Here is a 21,221-nt window from a genome sequence, read left to right on the forward strand (position 1 = left end):
CAAGAATACTCCTCGAGGTCTTATTTCACGACAGCGTGCTTGAAATCGGCGACATTTCGCGGAAATTGCGGTTGCGTTGCGGTTGCCACTTTCCTTTGTGTGCCCTCGCCCACAGAGATCTCGATAACATTAGTTGAAAGTGCAGACTTCGATTGTTACAACATGGAAGTTGTAAATAGAATAATGTGCAGGACGTCAGGGATTTATGGGCTTTTATCGGCAAACTGTTCTCGCCACTGGTGAGTTGCCTCAAATATTTATTTGAAAATGTGATGTTTTCTGAATGTAAAGCTATATCGTGATGATGGACCAAGTTTAATGCAGGCATTTTCAAATTGAATGACAACTGTTAGAAGAAACATTTGGAAAACGTAGTTCCTTTTTTAAATAATGTGATATATTTTCAGGAGTAGTACTGTGTCTTGTACAGTGTTCAGTCGTGAGGGTGACAGTGGATATTCAGTGACAAGTTCAGGAGAAAAAAGACCTAAAGATGACAGAATATTCAATGCAGTTGGTGCGACAGATGAACTGTCGTCCTATATTGGGTAAGTAGATGATTTGAAACTTGTGAGGAACGAAACAAAAATCTTAGTAAATGTAATTAATAAAACTGCAGCAACTGGCTTGATAATATGAAATATCACATGAAGAGTTTTTAACCTTATTTTACGCCATAACTTTCGTTTTTATAATAAGTTTACAGTTCATTGTATTTTTATACCATGTATTCTATAATGTAATAAGTATCAAGTATCCAGCTTCACTATCGCAATTGCAGTTCAGTAGTGTGTGTTATGGTAATCATGTGTTTGCCTGATGATGGCTTTAATAGCCGAAACATTTAGCTAAGCTAATTTTAGCCTTGACCATTGTATTATTTTGTTGCGACGGACTCTAATAAAAGAATAAAGAAATAAAAATTATCCTTTAAGAAAACAAAATAAAATATCAATAAAGGAAGGGATGAGCGACGTGTCTTTTGAATAAGCCATAATGATATAAGTAAATATGGATGATCAATGGACCATGATGTCCCTAGGGTATGAAATTAAAATCTTAAGTTAACACATTATCGTTTTAAGTAATTTCTGACATGTATTTGTAGGTGTGCCTGGTTTCAAGCACTTGTGCAAACAATATTTCATCTGTATAAGTTTTGAGGTTTTCACAGCGATGACTATGAAGAAAGTCGTCTTCTGGGTTTAGGCGCCATGTATTCTTCGTTTTGGCCGACGTTTCGGAGGAACATATCGCCTCCATCTTCAGAGCAGTTGAATGGCTTGGAATGCAGAGAGCAGTAGCTGTAGTGATAGGAAGTGAAAGGCGCTGCTTATATACGAAGTAGGCAGGGGGGGGTGGTTAGGGAGAACAGACCAATAGGAGCAGTGGAGAGCTATCTGTACTTTGTTGATTGATTGATTGATTGATTAATTTATTTCGTCACTGTAGATCATTGTACATGATATATGACAAGTCACGTTAATTCTGACTGTTAACAATTTGATATATAAGTAGATTAAAATTACAATAGTTACAATTTTTTACATTCTTATTTGTGGAGAATTTGATGGAATGAACATTTGTATGTAAACTAACATTAGTGTTACATCTTCAGATGGCAAAATTTATTAATACTGCTGATTATCTCACTGCAGTCTTAGCTCAGATGATTATGAAATCACCCTCTGAGCATTATCTCCCCTCTCTTTCATCCTTTTAAATCATTTACATTCTTGACAAAGACTATAGAAAGCTAAACAGAACTGTAGCAACTCAACCTTGTTTTAATTTGATTGCATGTGATGTCATACTGAAGCATCAGAAATTATACTTTACTAAGTGGTGAAGGAAACAAAATCACATGTAGCTGTAGTGGTTTACTGAAGCTCCACAGATACTGAAATGTACTGGCATGATTTGGGTGAAGTTGGGTTAGGTTAGTTTAGTTTATTTTAAATTGATATTAACTAATTTCACCTGTAAGTAATACAGAACAGTTAACATTCCACAAAATCTCAGTACTTGTTTTGTTGTTTCCATGAACAACTTTTATTTGTGCATCCACTCTGTTACTTCATCCATTATGGAAGAAGGATAGAACAGGTATCATGGCATCTTCTATAGAAATGTAGAGAACCATTTTTATATGGTCATTTCAGAGCTATACAGTTTTTTAATATGAGTGATGTATTGCTGATAGCAATATAAAGATAAAGGTAAATTTGACCCTGTGCTTAATTAAGCACCACACCATGAAGGTAGATGGGAGTGGAGGTATATCTCCACCATTCTTGACCTTAGTGATCAGCTTCATGCCCCTAGACTCTTTACCCCTCAAATGCTGGGTGGGCCCTGAAACTGGCCAAGATGCTGTGGAGAAGAGAAGAATCTCTTGCCCCTGATAGGAGTCAAACACAAGTTCCTCTACCATCCAGACTGCAGCCTGTAGCTGTATTGACTAAAAATTATTCAATTAAATCAGTAATGCCAGTACAGAATACTGCCTTTATTTAATGTTGCTGTATTGACTAAAGATGTCTCGTGTTGTATAGGATGTGAGAAGAGGCAGGTTGGCCTATTGAAAGTCTTTGCTTTACTGTAGAAAACATGAAACCCCTCAAGGGTTTGCCACCATTTTAACTGGGTACTTTAATATGGAGCTGTGATAACCTACTAAGTGTAGTGACTCGGTTTTGGGCTGGATGACCAAGAATCAAGGTAGTGTAATTGGTCAAGGCACTATGCTACAGGCCGGAAAGTCGTGACTTCCAAGTCCCTGTGAGGTGAATTTTTTCAGTTTACCTAATACTTCAAGGCACACTATGGCCTCTAACAGAAATGAGTACTAGGAATCTTCCTGGCTGGTAGAGAGCGGGCAAGGCATAAGGCCAACGACCTGACTGCTATCTGTGAGCCGAATGTCTAGATAAAATGTGGGAGCCTTGATATCCCACAACCCTATGGGCCTTTAAAGCCTGTTACAGGGATATATTTTTTTATGAGCAAGAGGTTTTTTTTCTTCATAGTATTTGGATCAGCTCTGGGCCCCATCCAGTCTCATGTCCACTGGGTACCAGGGGCTCTTTCCCATCAGTTGGGGTGTGAACGTGACCACTCACCTTCATCTAGTACCAAGATTGAGGATGCTGAAATGATAGCTCCACTGCCTCATATCTCTAAGCACAGGCACAACTTTAACTTATAGCAGTGGTGTACAGTGTTATGAAACTGGGGGTCTTCATTTATATTTATATGTTCTGTTATCTGAGTTCTTCACTTTACACTGTATTCAAAACACTCATCTTTTATCATTGTGGCACTTTAATTTTACTGTTTGTAAAACACAGTCTGTTGATATATACTACTGTGAGTCTAAGATTCTAATTTTTCCATGTTTTAGGCTTGCACGTGAATTTGCCAAGGATGGAGAACACACATACACCGATAAGCTAAAAAGAATTCAGTGCATCCTTGTGGATATAAGTGCATTAATTCTGAAATCCTCTAAACCAGAACAACATGTATGCCTCTCTACTAGACATACAAAGGAACTGGAAGATTGGATTGAAGAGTATTCTTGTCAACTACCACCCCTTGAAAAATATGTCATTCCTGTATGTTTAGTCAATTGAAATTATAATTTATGATCATTCTCCTCAGTGTTGTTTATGAGTTGTTTTAGGGTGGAGTGGTAGCTCTCAGGATGCTTAACCAGTCAAGTGGTTCTCTTCTGTGTTGTCTCTCTCACAGTGGCACATTAAATTCCCCCAGACATTTAAATTTGTCCATTATATGTATACAGTGACCATCTTGTAGTGCACTCAATTTCACCTGTCACTTCACAACATGTTTCGGCAACATAGTGCCATCATCAGGTGTCCCAATTACGTCAGTCTATTGCATTGCTTGCCCTCATATGTTTTCACAACACCATTTAAAAAGTATTTAAAAAGTCCGTATTTGTCAACTATGATAAATTTACACTCGCTAAAACTTGTTAAGATAATTCATCTTATTTGTCTTAATTAAAACTTGCACGTGGTTCATTCACTACGGGGTCGTTTTTCTTATTTTCTGTGCAAACCGCGTCTTGTGATGTGTGTTCCCTTCTTAGCTGCGAGTGTTGTAATCACTCGCAACACGCAAGATTACATGTATACCTGAGTCATGCACTTTCAGTATATGCATTCTTGACAGGTGCCTGGTGTTCAGAAGTGACACACAGTCGTAACAGTCAGCTGACAAATCTGTCTAGTGACACTGTGTATACCTTAATGATAAATGTCACTAATAAGTTGATACCACCGGAAACATTACTGCAACTCGAGTAGCAGATACTGTGAACTCTTTATAATTATGTAGTTTTCAGTACCCTCCCAGCGACTGGTCTTGGATTTTAGTTTTAGATTAGGCATGTTTTCTAACAATTTTTGGGCATACCTATTTGTTTCTCTGGATATTACTTCTGCAAAGTCTGGCATACAAAACAACTCAAAATATTCCAGGGGGTTACTGGGGTTTTCTAAATAAACATTTATGCCAGGCTTGCCAGGAAGTGGAAATGTTGCTCAACACCTGAGTTGCATGCTATTGCTGTTGCTGACATTTTCTTCACCACATGACAAAATGTTCACATTTACAAGGTGGTTCAAATATGACCGGGACTGATTTTCTTTTTAAACCATAATTGCCAAACACTTACTTGCACATGTCAGTCTCTGGAGTCAACACATTTTTTCCAACATTCTGGAAGCATCCTGATGCCCTTTTCAAAAACTGCTTGTGGTTGGTGGTGTATCCACTCCCGAACAGGCTGGATGATGGCATCGTCCACAAACCGCATGCCTTGCAAGTCTGATTTGAGCCTTCCAGACAGGTAGATATCACTTGGGGCCAAATTGGGACTGTACGGCGGATGTGTCAGAAGGTTCCATTTCAATTTCTGGAGGGTTTCCAATGTTGTTTTGGCCATATGGGGGCATGCATTGTCTTGAAGGAAGGCTACCCACTTTCCACCTGTCTTCCGCTTGGATCAGATCTTTTCCTTCACGTCTGTTGCCAGGAGGTCTGAGTAATAAGCTGCATTGACTGTTCTGGCATCTGTCAGAAAGTCTACATGGATACCCCCCTGCCAGTCCCAGAAGAACGTTCCTGCCGAACGGCTCCTCCACGCTCTCTGGAGTTTGGGAGCACTGGTATGCCGCCACTTGCGTGATGACTGCTGGGACTCGGGAATGAAGTAGTGCACCCACGTTCTATTGGTAGTCACTATAGACTTAAAAATGCATCACCTTCATCTTCAGACTGCTGTAGGAGATGACTGGCAGCTTGCATGCACACCATTTTGTTCACTTCCGTCAAAGTGTGTGGTACCCACCGTGCATTCACCTTGCGATAGTGCAGGTGGTATTTCACGATGTCTTCTACACTATCAACACTGATGGACAGCATTTCTCCAAGTTCCTTGATAGTGATGCGCCTATTCTCACGAATAAGCGCGTCTGCATGATCAGTGTTTGGCTCGGTGATGGACGTTCGTGGCCGACGATCATGCGGTTCATTCTCCACGCGCTCTCTGCCCTCTATGAAGACTTACACCACTCAAACATACGAGTCCGTGAGAGACACTCTTCCCCATACTGTTGCTGGAGTCTGTGGTGAATTTCAGCAGACGGTACATTTTCTCCAATGAGGAATTTGATCACAATGCGTTGTTCCATGCTCCGCGGTACCTTCTGTTCGCTCATCACTCTAGCAACTCCCAGACAGGACTGAACAGGTTCTAACCCGAACAGGAGGGAGGGTAGAGGTTGTGGCTTCACTCTCTCAAGGTCGCACAGCTGCTGCGCAATGTGGCTTCTTTACACACAAATCAGTCCCGGTCATATTTGAACCACCTTGTATTTCACTATCACTACTATATTCACTCTCTGAAATATCACTGTATTCATTCTCTTGTCAACAGTTCACATAACACCTCCTCATCACTTACACACATCTTCTTGCTAGGACATGCCATAATGTTAATTGAAAGAACTGGAACCCAGGACATCTGTCAAGCTATCAATAACTCCTTGTCACACTCTGAAGTAGCTAGCACAACATACAAGTTTCCATTGCTGAAGTGGCATTATGTCTACAACAGAGTAGTTAGAAACATGTGACATCTATATATGTCATTGCCACTAGGATACACAGTACTGCATGACGTCTATAGACATCATAACCACTTGACTGGTTAACAGACAACAGCACTCAGGGGTGGGGTGAGCAAGACTGCGGTGGTTGGACAGATGGGCATAAATGTTGGGTTAGAGGTCCTATTATGGACTTTCGTTGACTTCATCATGAGACAAATATGGGATCTACAGTACGGATGACTGTATCTTCACTACATGATGTTCTCACACAAGTATTACACCACCTAATGCCAACTGTAACTTCCTTTGCTCTTCTTTCATGAGTGACTAACTGGGTAATTGTCTCACTGTTACATGCTTACCATTTGTATTAAATTAGTAACGCAGCATGCCACTTCTGAATAATTAACTTCTTGTTAGTTCTCACTGAACGAAATGTTGCTTACTGATTTCAGCAGCTGCTTTTCAAAATTACCGACTGTCAAGTAGGTATTGCTGAATGACTTATGAGTAGTGCGTTTTCAATCAGCTGCCAACCAGTAGTTGCTGAATCTTGCCAGTCTTCATCACCAACAATGTTATAAAACCTTTGATATCTCTGCCCCATTACAACACCACCATGTGGAGGTGGGTTCAAATACCTCCACCATAACCCTGCAAATCGAAGGAGGCAACGAAAAGGGAACCCAGTGCCTGGGGTATAACTGCGCCACCCTTTTCCTGGGAGATATAAATATGGGGACCTGGCCCTCCAGTTTTTTTAGGGGGGCACACAGTAGCATAGTTGGTTGAGGCACTATGTGACAAGCCGGAAGGTCACGGGTTCAAATCCTGATGAGGCCACTGCAATTTTTAAGGTTACCTAATCCTTCCAGCTGCACTATGGCCCTGGGGTCAACTCAGCCTATAACAGAAATGAGTTCCAGGAATCTTCCTGGGGATAAAGGGCAGCCAGCGCATAAGGCTGACAACATCACCACTAACTGTGAGCCGACTGTCTAGAAAATGTGGAAGCCTCAACATCCTGTTAGAGAAATAGCTTTACCTTTTACTTAATCCCATTACAACAAAGATGTAACATGCTTGGAAATTAGGCATGGAGGCCCTGCACTAGGTGTAGAACTTAATTTTAATATTTAAAATAAAGTAAGTTTTAACTGTGATTGGTAGAGGTAAAAGAATTTTCATAGTGTCATGGGCATGTGGGTCAAGTAGTTCCCTCACTTCATAGCAGTTCAGACTGCACACCTGCAAAACTTCATACAATAACAGAAGATCCAAACTTTTCAGTTATTTTATAGCTTATATGGAATCTAAGGAATCAAGCTGGTAACCCAGGATACTTTTAAGACATCATGGTTTTCATCAGTTTTCATTACTAATATGGATGACTCCTAGTCAGTAGTGAATGGCTTAATAATCAGTTGTAATATTAAGCAGTTATTTTAGCTGGATGAGTAGCTGTTTATGCCAGATGTTATGCATTTCTGATATAACTGTTAATCATCCATCATAATGAAGTTCCATTCAATCTAATGACTCAGTGTAAAATCAAAATGTACTGCATGTTTCAGGGAGGAGGTAAAGCATGTACATCACTGCATGTAGCTCGAACAATATGTCGACGAGCTGAAAGACGTGTGGTGACACTTGTAAGGAATGGGGAAGTTGATAAAGAAGCCCAGGTGTACCTCAACAGGTTAGTTTTGTTATATCTGTTTTATGCTTCTGTACTGACCACCTCTGTGGTCTAGTGGTCAGAGTTCCTGGCTACAGATCCAGAGGTCCGGGTTATATTCCCGGCACTACCAGATTTTCTGAGGAGCAGTGGGTCTGGAACAGCGTCCACTCAGCCTCATGAGGATAATTGAGGAGCTGTTTCAATGAAATAGCGGCTCCAGTCTAGAAAACCGAAATTAACGGCCATGGGGATTTGTTGCGCTGACCATGTGACCCCCTCTATCTGCTAAAGTTGGCATGAACTTCGCCGACAAATGGCAGTCACTTGGTCGGTATAGTTTGCTTGCAGACTAAAACTATGGAGTTTAATGATTCTGTACTGCGTCTACAGATTATATATTATATATGGTATGATAATTAGATATAACAACTTTTAAAGTTTATGGACTCCTGAGACGCAGTGCCATAGTAGATAGGTACCAACAGTTTGAAAGAACCTGGTACCTCCTTCATCCCTACTTCCCTTCTTCCACTCTGAAGATGGAGGTATGAGGTTCCTGCAAAATGTTAGTACGTTCATACCAAACTACATAGCATCATATCCTAGAAGACTGTAATCTTCATATTCACTGCTATGAGAACCTCATATCTGACAATGATTCGAGAGAAGTTGAAAGTAAGTGGGGTAAAGGGACTAAGGGAAACCAAGAAAACCCTTAATAAGGCTGTCTAATTTCTGTCTGGGAATTAAACCATATATAGTTTGTGATGTGTAGTAATTGAGATGAGGTTGAACCACTTGTTCTTATGTAACATATTCCATTCCAGGCTCTCGGATTTCTTGTTAACGATATCAAGATTTGCATGCAAGACTGATAAGAAAAATGAATCTATCTACATACCAAAACCTGATGAAGAGTTCGTGTCAAAAATGTGAGAATGGCTTCTTATAATGTGTAGCAAATTTAGTGAATGGTGTATTCACAGGTTCCAGTGTGTTAATATGTACATATTATTTTGTGACAAAGACAAGGGTTTTATAGGCACAGATCATGTGTTGTACTTATTATGAATTATGCAAAGAAAAATAACCAAAAACATGTACAGTATTTATTCACTGTGAAATAATTATTGTGCAGAATATTATTCATGTTTCTAATAATTTAAATCTTAATTAAACTGCCGTTAAACATAACTTCTTCTTTTTTTCGGTTTCTTATTCCAATATCTCTTCACCTTCTGTTACCTCTTTAAGGTTCATCAGCTCCAAGAGTCCATGTCCTTTAGTTTCTGTACGTACAATTTCATCTACTTCACGATAATGTCCAGGGTCTATCAAACAAACCTGTAACAATATTAGTATATGGATTTAAATGTGTGTGTGTGTGTATATATATATATATATACATATATGTGGGTTACTTCAAAAGTCATGGCAACTAATTTTTTGGGGGCAAACATGTTATAGTGAAGAAAGTTCAAAATATCCTTATGAAAGGGAATGACATACCCCTCCAATTGGCTTAGTCAGATCAGGTACATGTGAAGGGGTGTAGGTATAGTAGGCAAGAAAAATTGCACATTACGGAATGACTTTTTTTTCATTCTTTAATCCTCAAAAATTCAATTGTGATTAAGAAATAAAAAATTCAGTATTTCATCGATGGAAATTATCCGATTCAAGAAACTGTCTCCTTCAATTTCATATTGTTTGAGGTTCACACGACTTGCTTCATAACGTGTCCACTTTTGAACCTCATTTAATTCGTGTGGCACCCACTTCGCTGCAATCTTGCGCATGTGTAGGTCTTTTCATAAAATTCCATGCACAGTTGCCTGGTCAATCCCTGTGTGTCTCTCTAACCAGCGCCTATCTTCTTCCATGCACTGAGCGATAACAGCATGAGAAACATTGGTACGAACGGACACAGGGCATCCACTACATTGCAAGTTGGCACTTGCTTCTATCCACCTTGCAACAGTTCTGTATGGTAGAGCACGATCACCCAGAGCTTCCACAAGCTCTGAGTGACATTAAGTCACATTTCTGCTACGAAGCACTGCTATTTTCACGTAAGAACACTGTTTCAGCCGGCTAACGTTCATTCTCAACGAAGGTTATGATCACACTGACTTCGCGCTGGACTCACTTCGTTGTCCTTCGACTTCCGCATCATCTAGCGGCATCATTAGAAATCAGGCGTTGCTGTCTCTCAGCGGCAAATTTGGAAATTCTGGTTGGAGCTTTCAAAATTTCGGGAATATTATGTTGCCATGACTTTTGAAGTAACCCACGTATATATACAGGGTGATTCATATAGAACCGGCCCGACTAAATGAGGTGTAATATGAAATATACCATACAGATATTAAAGTAATTTACACATATCTTATCTTGGATTGTGTGCCGTGATAAAAGCAGGTGTTGAAAGTGTCCACTGTTTTCAAGTAGGCATTAGAAACACTCGCTGTTCAACAGTGTACTCCATGACTGTCGCCTGCCAACTGCAGAAACGTTTCGGCATTGTCCTTGACCTTGCAGCATAAGGGCTGCCACTTGCCGGATCATGCGCACACCATTCAACTCAGCACGGCCCAGATTATTATGTTGTAATTGTGAGTGGTTATATGCATCACCTGCGGAATTATTAGCAAATTGATCGGGCCAGTTCTATACTATTCACTCTGTATAATATATAAGCTCTCTCTTCTTTCCTGTTGCTCCCACTTTGGAGCGTAGGGCATCCATAAAATGCTTTGTTTCACTTCAGTTTCTTAATTCTAAGACAGTCGGTATGACTCCTTTGACAGGGGATCAGCCTGTCTCAAGGCAACTACCTACACAAACACAGAATATGTGCAGACATACATCCATGCCTTGAGTGGGATTCGAACCAATGGTCTCAGTGTTCAAGCAGGCGAAGAGAGTTCATGCTGTAGACTGCATGGCCACTGTGATCGACCATATATGTAATATATGCATATACGTAAATTAGATACCCCAAAAAAGTAAAGGAATACTCCAACTAATATTTTGTCTTGTCAAAACACTAGTACTGTGACACTCTGCATTCTGAATGGATTCTAATTTCAGGTAGGCAGGAGTAAGAGATCAGAATGGTTTGCAATATAAGTTCCTCATATTCAATGTAATTTTTGTTTGATACACAACAGAAATTAATAACAAATTCCCAAATTCTACTTCATAATTTTGATGACAAGCTAAAATTTCTTTTTAGCTTCATTTATAGTTGTACATGAATCTCAATTAATGCATGGTTATTTACCAATTTACATGTAGAATATACCAGGCACAGATTGAACATTTACAGAAGAACTAAATGACATAGATAAAACTTTCCTTTCCTTAATATCTAACTAGTTAAGCTTTGATCTTCGTGTTTCCCGCTTACAAGCTGTATACCAGCAAAAGTACTGTAACTGTACAGATTCGACAGTATTCAAACGAGATCTCCTATCCCGCAAACTTGATGCAGTTTACAACACTAGATAGTTGCTCAGTTATAATACCGCTAATTTTTGGCAAACCAGAAAACCATTATTATACACCAAAACTAATAATGATTTCTAAATTTCCTAGATGTCCATGATATGTATGCAGTGTCCATGTCCTAGATGTATATACAAAGACTTTCAGCAGATCTTCACTAGTGTACTGTATCATTATGGAGTTAATGAGTATAAAATTAATGACAGTATTTCTATCCTATTGCTATAATTGAGTTTTCTGTCTTTAATTTATATTGTGAATGTTAAAGTTTTAGTGTACATCTTGAATTGATATTCAGATGCCTGTCTGGCCCCATAACACAATATTGCTAAACGCATCCTTTTTCGGACACATGAACATGGCATTTTTGCAAGAAGGGGATTAGCATTTGGGTGGACAACTGTTATTTTTTCTCACTATAGTGATTTCAAAACTTCATGTGGCCCCACCCACGCTAATTCTGTGTGCATGCACAGAGAACACCTTCAGTTTTCCATTTTTCAAATCAACACATTTTTTTAGACCCTTATCATTTAAAATGTATCAAGATTTTAACACTTTATGACATTTTGATAATTATAATCAATTCAATTTCATGGTGTAACTTTTCCAGGATATCTTGTAGTTTCCTGAACAAACAAGTCTGCCACGGGGGCAAATCACGTTTTGTGGCCTCTAATATTGTTACGTGTTCTACCTTCTTCTTGGTTTTCCTGTCTTATCTACCAGATGGATGATGATGTCACATGTTCGCTAGGCAATGCAACAAAAAATTTATGTGGACTGTCGGATTTGTACGAATGTTTATTGGACCGTCACTTTTACACTCACACTTAGTTATTCACAACTTATGTCTTCAGACATTTCCTCTCGCATGACTATTCTCAGTGAAATGTCTTCTGCTCTTGCCGAATATCAATTCTACTCTTGTGAGGTCAAATACAAATTGAACTAGTCTCGTGTCACAATTGGACTCTTATAACTTGCACTCCGACCCAACAGGGAACACCACGTCAAAGGGTTAACCTTGCCTGCTGCTTCACACAATTTGTGTGTAACGGTGGAAAGTCCGCTATTAGAAATTGCTAGCTTTCTAATTCCTAGCTGCTGTCATGGGAACGTTGGTCATTGCCTAGGAAATGAACTCTGATCTTCTCAATCCTTCCAGCTTTCTGGCAGAACGCCACAATATTTATAGGCTTGAAGGGGAATGGCAGTCTGTTGCATCCCTTGCTGATGTATTTTCCATTGTCTCTACATTCTGTGGGGCACGCGGTAGCATTGGTGGTTGAGGCACTATGCTGCAAGCCAGAAGGTCACGGGCTCAATTCCTGATGAAATCACTGGATTTTTCAATTTACCTAATCCTTCCAACTGCACTCTAACAGAAATGAGCACCAGGAGTCTTCCTGAGGTGTAAAGGGCAGCAGCAGCGGATAAGGCTGACAATCTTACTGCCATCTGTGAGCCGATTGTTTAGAGAGAATGTGAGAGCCTCAACATCTCACAACTCTATGGACCTTCACAGCCTGTAACAGGGGATAGCTTTACCTTTTACCTTTCCCTACATTCTGTAATTTTTTCATGTAAAGGGAAGATACACAACTCATTATTCTCATTTCTTAAGTGATTAGTCATAGTTCAACATTTGACAGTTTTTCGGTATTTCATTTCTGCTGCTTGAATTCTGTTTATCTTTCTCTCCCAACATTCAAATTTTGCACTGGGACCACCATAACCTTGGAGAATTTTAAATTCATCTCTTTCCAAGTTTTAACATTTAATATTTAACATGTTTGAATTCATTTATTTTCTTATTTAAATCTTAAATGATTATGAATCTTATTATTCATTGCCGGGATGATGCTAACCTTTAAGAGCCGAGCGACGCCATATGGCGTCATTAAAATAAAGTCAAGTGGACGAATGACGCCATATGTCGTCACGCAGTCCACATGTGCAGCCGGCTTTTTAAAATCTAATTTTAAGTTATAAATTCTTTTTCTACTTACATGATTTTTGGTCACCAGCTTTATAAGTTGTCTCTCTTCCCACCTGTGTCGTCTAACGGACTGTTGGCTTCGTGTGGAAATCTTGGAAACATCCGGAAATCCAGTGTCTGACGTCGCACTTCACGCACTTTGTCCGGACGGTTCTTCGTTTCCCACGCGAAAAGCACACACGACACCTCAATTGCGAAGTAGAGAAGTCGGCCAGTGATGTGGTTTGGCCTCCTATAATTGAGATATCGCCGATAAAACGGCAGGGGTTCGACCCCTGGGCCGTTGATGGCGAGGTGGACCCCTTCCAGCATGTTCCGCACAAGAGCGAGACGAAATTCTCTTTGTGACAACAGGACGTAACTGTTCCGATCCAGGAGACGGAAAAATAGTTTATTTGTCCATTTCCAGGCTCAACGACAGATGATATAACTGTTTGCCACAGTTTGCCCACAGCTCCACCTGAATAATTATTCACACTCCTCTTGCCATGCTGGTGTGGTGGTCCCCAGGTGCCGACGAAGATGATGGTTCTTCATCTACTTCAATTTCTGATTCACTTTCTTCCTCGCAACTCTCAGAGTCATCGGTACAACAGTCTGAATCGGTGTCATTTATAAGATGATTCTCTATTTCAGCGTCTTCCAAATACGAGGCCATGGTGGACAGCTAAACACAACGCTAGCCTTGAACGTTCTGACACTGCTCGGCTATATTTCAAAACAGATTACTTCTTGTTTGGCTATACGAGATAAAAGAGTCAGTGTTTCTGCGAACGCGTAGACATTGCCCACACTCGTTCATAGAGAAAGGAACCTACGAACTGGAGAATGATGAACGAAGCGTAAACATCCGACCTTGTAGCAACACAAGCCATAGTTAGAGCATGATGTCACCAGCAGGCATTCAGACTGCAGAAATGTTTTGTGCAGGAACTGTATGCATTTTTCTGCACAGACGTTCAAAATTGAGGGGAAAAATTTTTTTGACATCAGTGTAAACATTTTTAGAGATTTTAAAATCGGTAAATTACAATAACTGATTCTATATTCTTTCTAGATAAAAGCAGCGTTTATTTCGTTCGTTTATCACAAAAATTGTAGAAATCACAGCATTTTGAGTAACATGATTACAATTTTTATTACTCTACAGTGGCGGGCATTTAAATTAACTCCGTCCCGCTACCACTACCGGAATTTAAATGGCCGTCTCTTAAAGGTTAAAGTGATTTGGAGATTTAACAAAGACTTGATTCTGGAAATCTTCCACATCTAATAAACTGTATGGTGACCTGTGACTGTAAACATAAAACTGAATTAATGCAGTTTAATGTCACATTCTTCTGCATATTTAATTCCTAAGTGTAATTTTCTTACTAGTCTCTTCAACCCATTTTTGTCTTCACCTCTATACACCTGTTCTTTGATATCATCTCTGCTTAAAAACATGCAGGCTTTAAGAAAAGACTCTCAGATATTTTGGGAAACCTAGTGGCGTATATTATATTGCATACATACCATGTTTAGTTGCCCACCATCCCAATCTTCACTTTCAACACTGGTGGCTAGTTTTGCAACCTTGTCGCGGAGTTTTCGAGCATCTTTCCCAGACAGCACTGCACGTATTCTCATCTGAGCTCGCTCCAATGGCATAGTTGATTTCAATAAAGGTATTACATCCAAAGCCTGCATCAGAGGATGTATCAAAAGTACAGTAGCTGTTACTGTTCAAGGGAAAACACGTGGTAAAGTAGCAATAACAGAGAACTCTTTAGCTGCAAAAAAGAATATAATGTGATGTAAAACACAAATGAAAAAGTCATGTTAAATTGTCAGCCTAAGTCAACATTTTATATGAAAATATGAGGGGAAACTTTGAAACTCTTTCAGGAAAAATTTATGAAGTTTCCTATCTTACAAGGGAATGGTCTGATCTGACATGTTGAAACCTGCCCTGATTTTTTTTTTCACTGCAAAAGTACACACAACAAAATCCACCGTCAAAATTTTAGCTGCTAACATGCACTGCAATAATTTTTTTAAAAATTGCTGAACATGGTCAATATTGTAGCCTGCCAGACCCTTGGAGAAATGTCCACCCCGAGCAGAGCAGTACGCAATACGCAACATGGCTTACACAGCCTAGGCTTCCGGTGCATCGGTAGAGAGATAACATGGCACAAATCCCTTGTAATCTGACAAGTACACTTTAGTTTTTCCTTTGATAGTTACTCTGACAGAATTTGTAAGCGATTTACTATCCGGATCCAAGCATACTTACCATTTTATTTTGAGGTACGTGTTAACAGTGTTTATACAACCATATCAATAAGCATATAGGCCTACTAATAGTATTTGTATCTTTGCACAGGTTCTAGAGTTCTACCCTCTACAATAGTGTGGAATCCTATTGACGTTCTCAATCTTGCAAAGATGAAGTATGAAGAACGTGATATGAAACCGGAATCATCGAATTCTCCTGAAGACGTACATACGTGTGATTTGCTGGTTAATTTCTTGGACATTCATTGGAATGATGTTGACATTTCGATAGAAACTGTGGAAACATTAGAAGAAATAGAAAATAACTCTGATGATTCAAGAAGTTTTGATTCGAGTGAGGAAAGTTGTGGCAATAAGAGTACGAGACAAGAATAGCTTCCTAGCCCAAAGAAACAAAAGACTGAAATAGCTTTCAGTGACAAGGAAAAGGCTGTGAAATTTTGGTTAGATGAAGGAGGGAAAAAACGCTTAAAGTTAACCATTGTGCAAAACCGATTCCATTTTGTAAAATCGGAACGTGAAGTGTACAAATGGAAGAAAGAATTACATGAAGAAAGAAACATGCATCAAAATGAAACTCAGAAAAGTTTGAAAGAACAACTATCCAAAAGATTTAGAACCACACGTGAGAGACAGTGTACCGTTACCAAGACCGGGCTCTTCGAATCGCGAATGAGATAAACATTAGTGATTTCCAGGCTTCTTCGACCTGGCTAAGTAGATTTAAGAAATCATACAGAATTGGGAGTCAGAAGATTACAAAATTTATTTCAAGAAAACGTGTAGAGGAGATACCATTAATCACAAATGCTGTAGAGAAATTCGTAGCTGGCATGAAGATGAAGCTTGCTGTTATCCCTGCAAGTCCTGTGTATAAAGCTGATCAGTCAGGTTTCAAAAAAGAACTGCGTGCCAAACGCACGTTATCATTTCGCGGTGAGAAACAGACGGAGTCAGTAGTGCAATCATTCATTCCTATACAGTAATGCCAGTGATAAGTATGAATGGATTACTATTGCCTTATCTTTGTATTTGCCTTCAGGAACCTCAAGGCAAATTGGGACCACAAATTAAAAAGGTGCTGTTTACTTGCAAAAATCTTATAATTGTCGTATCAAAATCTGGCAAAATGGGAAAGAGTAATTTTCAATATTTCATTCGAACCGTCTTCCTACCTGTTGCAGAAAATAATTCATTGCTGTTGTTGGACTCTTGGCATGGACATAATGACACCTCTGTCTTTCAGGAGGACAACCAAAAGACTGCTGATATGAGAATTCCCCCAGGAACAACCAGTGTGATTCAACCACTTGATAAAGAATTTTTTCGACAGTGGAAAGCATCTTCAGAAAATTGTCAGACAATATACTTTCCGATAGCTCTGTGTCATTTCAGGTCTTTCAACAGAACAGTATCCTTAAACTTCAGTCATTTGTACATTACCAGTTTTCATCACCACGTTTTATGAACTTGATAAATTATGCCTGGTATACAGCACAATGTGTAGAACAATGGCCAGGACCATTTCTTACTCCATCCCAATTTTGTCTACAAAAAACTGTTACTCACTGCAAAGTGCCTGAATGCATTAACTTTTCATTCGTTAGGTGTGCTTGGTGTAAAGAAAATGTCTGTTTTCATCACGTCGTAGACACTTCACATTTTTGTGATGACTATAAAGAATGAACAACGAAATGCTTCATTGTGGATACAGACGTATTACAAACGATGTACGTATGTGCACTATGTCCATTATAACAAATTAAATTCTCGAGTAGAGTGATGCATGATCATTCGTCCTTATTACCCAAGGTCAAGCTCGAGCTGTCTCATCACAGCTGTTGTGAGCGCTAGGAGGGGTTGTACAAACCTCTGGTACAAGCGGTTCCGTGTACAGAAAAAATGAGTAACTTCGGCAGTTTTTAAAAAAATACTTGCAGTGCTTATTATCACCTAAAATCCTGACACTGGATTTTGTTGTGTGTACTCTTGCAGTGAAAAAAAAAAATCAGGGCAGGTTTCGACATGTCGGATCAGACCATTCCCTTGTTAGAATAGGAATCACTCTTCATAGACACATATCAAGAACAATAAGGCCACAATTTAAAAAATCAATGTAATGACATTTCATGTATTTTCTCATATACACTTGACGTTATAACTGTCCTCACTGGTCTTGGTTACGCACAGTGCCAACCTGCTCTGTAGTTGGTAGCTGCACTTACTGTTAGGATTTGTTCAAGGGCACCATGCAAGTAAAGTGAATAATGGAGAATGCAAGGACTATACTTTTATGTATGAGCCGGAATAACTCGGCAAACGGATGGACAGCTGAGGAATAGGGTTTTATTCCCAGCAGGGGGAGGAGATTTTCTCTTCACCTAAGCATTGAGACTGACTCTGGGGTCCACCCAGTCTCTGATGGGTTCGAGGGCTTCTTTCCCCAGGGGTAAAGTGACTCAGGCATGAAGCTGACCACACATCTATCTAATACTAAAGTTAAGAATATGTGGAGCTGCATCTCCACTCCCATATATCTTCAAAGTGTAGTGCTTAATTAATTAAGCACAGGGAAAACTTTACCTTTCAGCCTACTTTCCTTACTTTGAAAAAATAAAAGTAGGCTTATGGGATCAGCCTACTGCTTGTGTGTCTGCATATCCCCCACTATCAACTGTTGAATGCCTGAACCAATATTTATGAAACTTGTTATGTATATCATGGCACTGGAGCCCATCTGAAAGGCATGCTTCATAAATCCATCTGTCAATCTGCGTGTATGTGTGTGTATCCCCCTATCGTTGCTAAGCAATGGCACAGTAAAAACGTTACCACAGCAATGAATACACACGCAACAGCAGAAGAAATGTTGGATGTGTCATTTTCTGTGTGGTCCATGTTGTATCAAAGGAAAGTAGGTGATTAGTTCTTCCCAAAATTTCTTGTTTACTTTTATTTTAGACAGAAATAAAGCTAACGATGTGCAAGAATTGCTGCTGCTGTTGCTGGTACCAACTTCCAAACCGGGAGAAATATGACTGTGAAAGGATCATTACTTTCATTTAGTTAAAAAGATATATGAAAAGGGAAGTGCAGCAATTGCTGCTATTGCTATCATCATCATCATCCTTGTCATTATCATCATCGTGTCCAAAACAACATGGGAGAAGTCTGACTATGACAGGATTAAGCCTCAAATTATGTGTTTTTTTCTAGATCTAATAAAATGGGCAGGCAAGTTATATCAATGCATAAGATGATCTAGAACATCTAAGTATACCTGTTGTTTGGCATTCCTGTTTGGTTTGACAGAAAAGTGGGCATCCTTCATTGCCTTTTCAATCATAGACACAGGATAAGGCCTTTTTGTTTCAGGATTTACACATTTGTCTGTAGAAAAACAGATTGAGGAAATCTTAAATCATATCCAATGTAGTTACATACATGCTACATAAAAGTGTTCATTATTTTTCATTCCTTGCAAGTACAGGTTTGAGTAAATTTTTTTGTTTCACATAGTGGGGGATGGAGTCCGGTTGGGTCCACTCAGCACGGTGGCCACTGATTGGCCTATTGTACCTCCCCTGGGTGATTATGATGATGGAGAATTTGGTGGAATGAAGATTGGCAGGGGAAACCAAAGTACTTGGAGAAAACCTACCGCAGCATCACTTTGTCCACCACAAATCCCACTCGATCAGACCCAGGTTTGAACCTGAGCTGCTGCAGTGGGAAGCCAGTGACTAACAGCTTGAGCCATGGTGTGGCCCACAGGTTTGAGTATCTGAGTGATGTTATGTTCAAACAATCCTACTGAAAACTGCCTTCAAAACATTCCCCTTCATCAGCAGAAAAGGGAATACATATAGAGTAGCAGAAAAGGGAATACATATAGAGTAACAAATTTTTAACAAACAAAAATTAAGTTTCCTTTTCTATATGTCCATCAAAGTGAACTTCTACTCTTCAGCATATAAATTCTGGTGAGCCTGGTGATTAAGTTTGTGTTCCTTACGTGATGGTCTTCACATTACTGTCCACTTAAAAGACAAAAGTGGTTGTGATAATGTGTTGTCTGGTCAGGACTATAACACACCTCAAGGTAGAAATAGATGAATATGGAGCAATGATAGAATGATAAATAGCAGAGGAAACCTTCCCCCTAAAAAATGAAGAAAAGAAACCTTCCTGCAACATTCTAATTAAATCATTTAAAGGCACCCTTGAAGTTATATTACCTTGTAATTATAAATTATGTTTCTGAACCCTTTCACGCATCTTATAGTTTCATGGTTCTCTACTGAATACACAGCTACAAATAGCTTGTGTTATGTGCACAGGAGTTGTTACATAATACACTACCTGAAACTGTTGTTGCAATGTCCTTGAACAGTGATTCAAGTTGTGACTGCCTTTCCTTATCAGATACCTGAAGTTCACCCTTGGCTAGAATTTCCTTACACACCTCTGTCTGATCATCTTTCCCAAAAGCCTTAAGAAGATCTTCCTTTTTTGCTACCTGACCTTTTGATACATTTGTAAACACAGTGTGTGTCTGCAGCACTTCATCAATATCTGTTTCTCTGCAAATATTAAAATAAACCAAACAGAAGTGACAGAGCACCAGTAAATACACACATTTCTCTTCAGATAATTAATTTATTTAACATTCTGTTCGAATATCAAACCGTTCGAAGTTCAATGGTCCACTGTATAGGTCTCAAATATTCCAAATATATAGAAAGGTGCATAGAATTAAAAAATGTTTCACTTTATGCAGATGACAGTGTGTACCTGAAGGTACATAAAAATTCTGAACTTAAAATTAGTATTATCTGGCTATGTCACCACAATTATTTGTATAGGTATACCATAAACTATACTTTCAAAGCATGTAGTAAAATTGTAGTAGTGTGGTATATCTATACAAAGAACTGTGTTGGCATGTAGTAAAATTACACGTTATGTTACACACATACACACAAATAACTGCGTCGACGATGCCAAATGATAAACGCAGTTTCACACTCAATGTGACGATGCCATACAACGTTTTTAATGCACAACTTACATTTTATTTCTCCAAGATACAACTTTATTCCTATAACATGCAATTTCAAATCTCTTGCCACCTTTTCTCATTCGAACTACTGCAACATTTGTTAACCTAATTTGGTTGGTAGGGGTGAATATTTTAGACATCTCTAGTTCTCAACTGTATTGCACAACTGGAATCATTTCCACACTCAAATCACGACTACCAACCACCACAACTTGTTGCGAACTGACATTATACCGGAAGTGTCACGGTCTTATGGTGATATACTTCTTTGATGCAACTGATGAGAAGTTTACAGAAACACATTTAAATCATCCATCAATTAGGTGTTTCTTCTCTTGAACTTGCCATTACATAAGAGATATACCATGCACCACTATAAATATTGCAGATATATACTTATTTATATTCACAATTAATTCTGTAAAATATGTCTGTGCCTTTGACACTACTACCTAACCGTCTCTCTTGGTTGAACCATTATATTTTCATAGTGCCTAGACGCATGTGCAATGAGTCCCTTCATTTGTCTGCTCTCTACTGTAA

General features: G+C 39.1%; 2 protein-coding genes across 3 annotated transcripts; one reads left to right on the forward strand and one right to left on the reverse strand.

Annotated features, from left to right (window-relative positions):
- Positions 1 to 21: 21 nt before the first annotated feature.
- On the forward strand, positions 22 to 8,983 carry LOC111871444 (corrinoid adenosyltransferase). The gene is made up of 5 exons (XM_023864568.2): positions 22 to 239; positions 408 to 548; positions 3,404 to 3,617; positions 7,718 to 7,842; positions 8,652 to 8,983. The coding sequence occupies exons 1-5, from the start codon at positions 163 to 165 to the stop codon at positions 8,758 to 8,760; spliced, it is 666 nt and encodes a 221-aa protein (XP_023720336.1). The 5' UTR covers positions 22 to 162; the 3' UTR covers positions 8,761 to 8,983.
- Positions 8,920 to 20,925, reverse strand: LOC111871443 (ribosome maturation protein SBDS). Of its 2 annotated transcripts, none has more exons than XM_023864566.2 (5): positions 20,688 to 20,923; positions 19,979 to 20,199; positions 18,897 to 19,006; positions 14,852 to 15,019; positions 8,920 to 9,168 (listed from the first exon to the last, which is right to left on the reverse strand). In XM_023864566.2, exons 1-5 carry the CDS (start codon positions 20,816 to 20,818, stop codon positions 9,040 to 9,042), a joined length of 759 nt encoding a protein of 252 aa, XP_023720334.1. In that variant the 5' UTR covers positions 20,819 to 20,923; the 3' UTR covers positions 8,920 to 9,039. The 2 variants fall into 2 exon arrangements, with proteins under 2 accessions (XP_023720334.1, XP_023720335.1); XM_023864567.2 differs by lacking the exon at positions 8,920 to 9,168 and adding an exon at positions 14,533 to 14,631 and having other exon boundaries at positions 20,688 to 20,925.
- Positions 20,926 to 21,221: the final 296 nt, after the last annotated feature.

The sequence above is a fragment of the Cryptotermes secundus genome, unplaced genomic scaffold, assembly GCF_002891405.2.
Source record: "Cryptotermes secundus unplaced genomic scaffold, Csec_1.0 scaffold323, whole genome shotgun sequence".
Classification (NCBI taxonomy): domain Eukaryota; kingdom Metazoa; phylum Arthropoda; class Insecta; order Blattodea; family Kalotermitidae; genus Cryptotermes; species Cryptotermes secundus.

Excerpts from the sequence above, each read along its gene's own strand:
- LOC111871444 (XM_023864568.2), top strand. The coding sequence starts at position 163 with ATGGAAGTTGTAAATAGAATAATGTGCAGGACGTCAGGGATTTATGGG. Across the intron at positions 3,618-7,717 it reads TTGAAAAATATGTCATTCCT|GGAGGAGGTAAAGCATGTAC; the intron begins GTATGTTTAGTC and ends TGCATGTTTCAG. Across the intron at positions 7,843-8,651 it reads GCCCAGGTGTACCTCAACAG|GCTCTCGGATTTCTTGTTAA; the intron begins GTTAGTTTTGTT and ends ATTCCATTCCAG.
- LOC111871443 (XM_023864566.2), bottom strand. The coding sequence starts at position 20,818 with ATGTCTAAAATATTCACCCCTACCAACCAAATTAGGTTAACAAATGTT. Across the intron at positions 19,007-19,978 it reads CATTGCAACAACAGTTTCAG|ACAAATGTGTAAATCCTGAA; the intron begins GTAGTGTATTAT and ends GTTTTTCTACAG. Across the intron at positions 15,020-18,896 it reads ACAGGAATGCCAAACAACAG|GCTTTGGATGTAATACCTTT; the intron begins GTATACTTAGAT and ends CCTCTGATGCAG.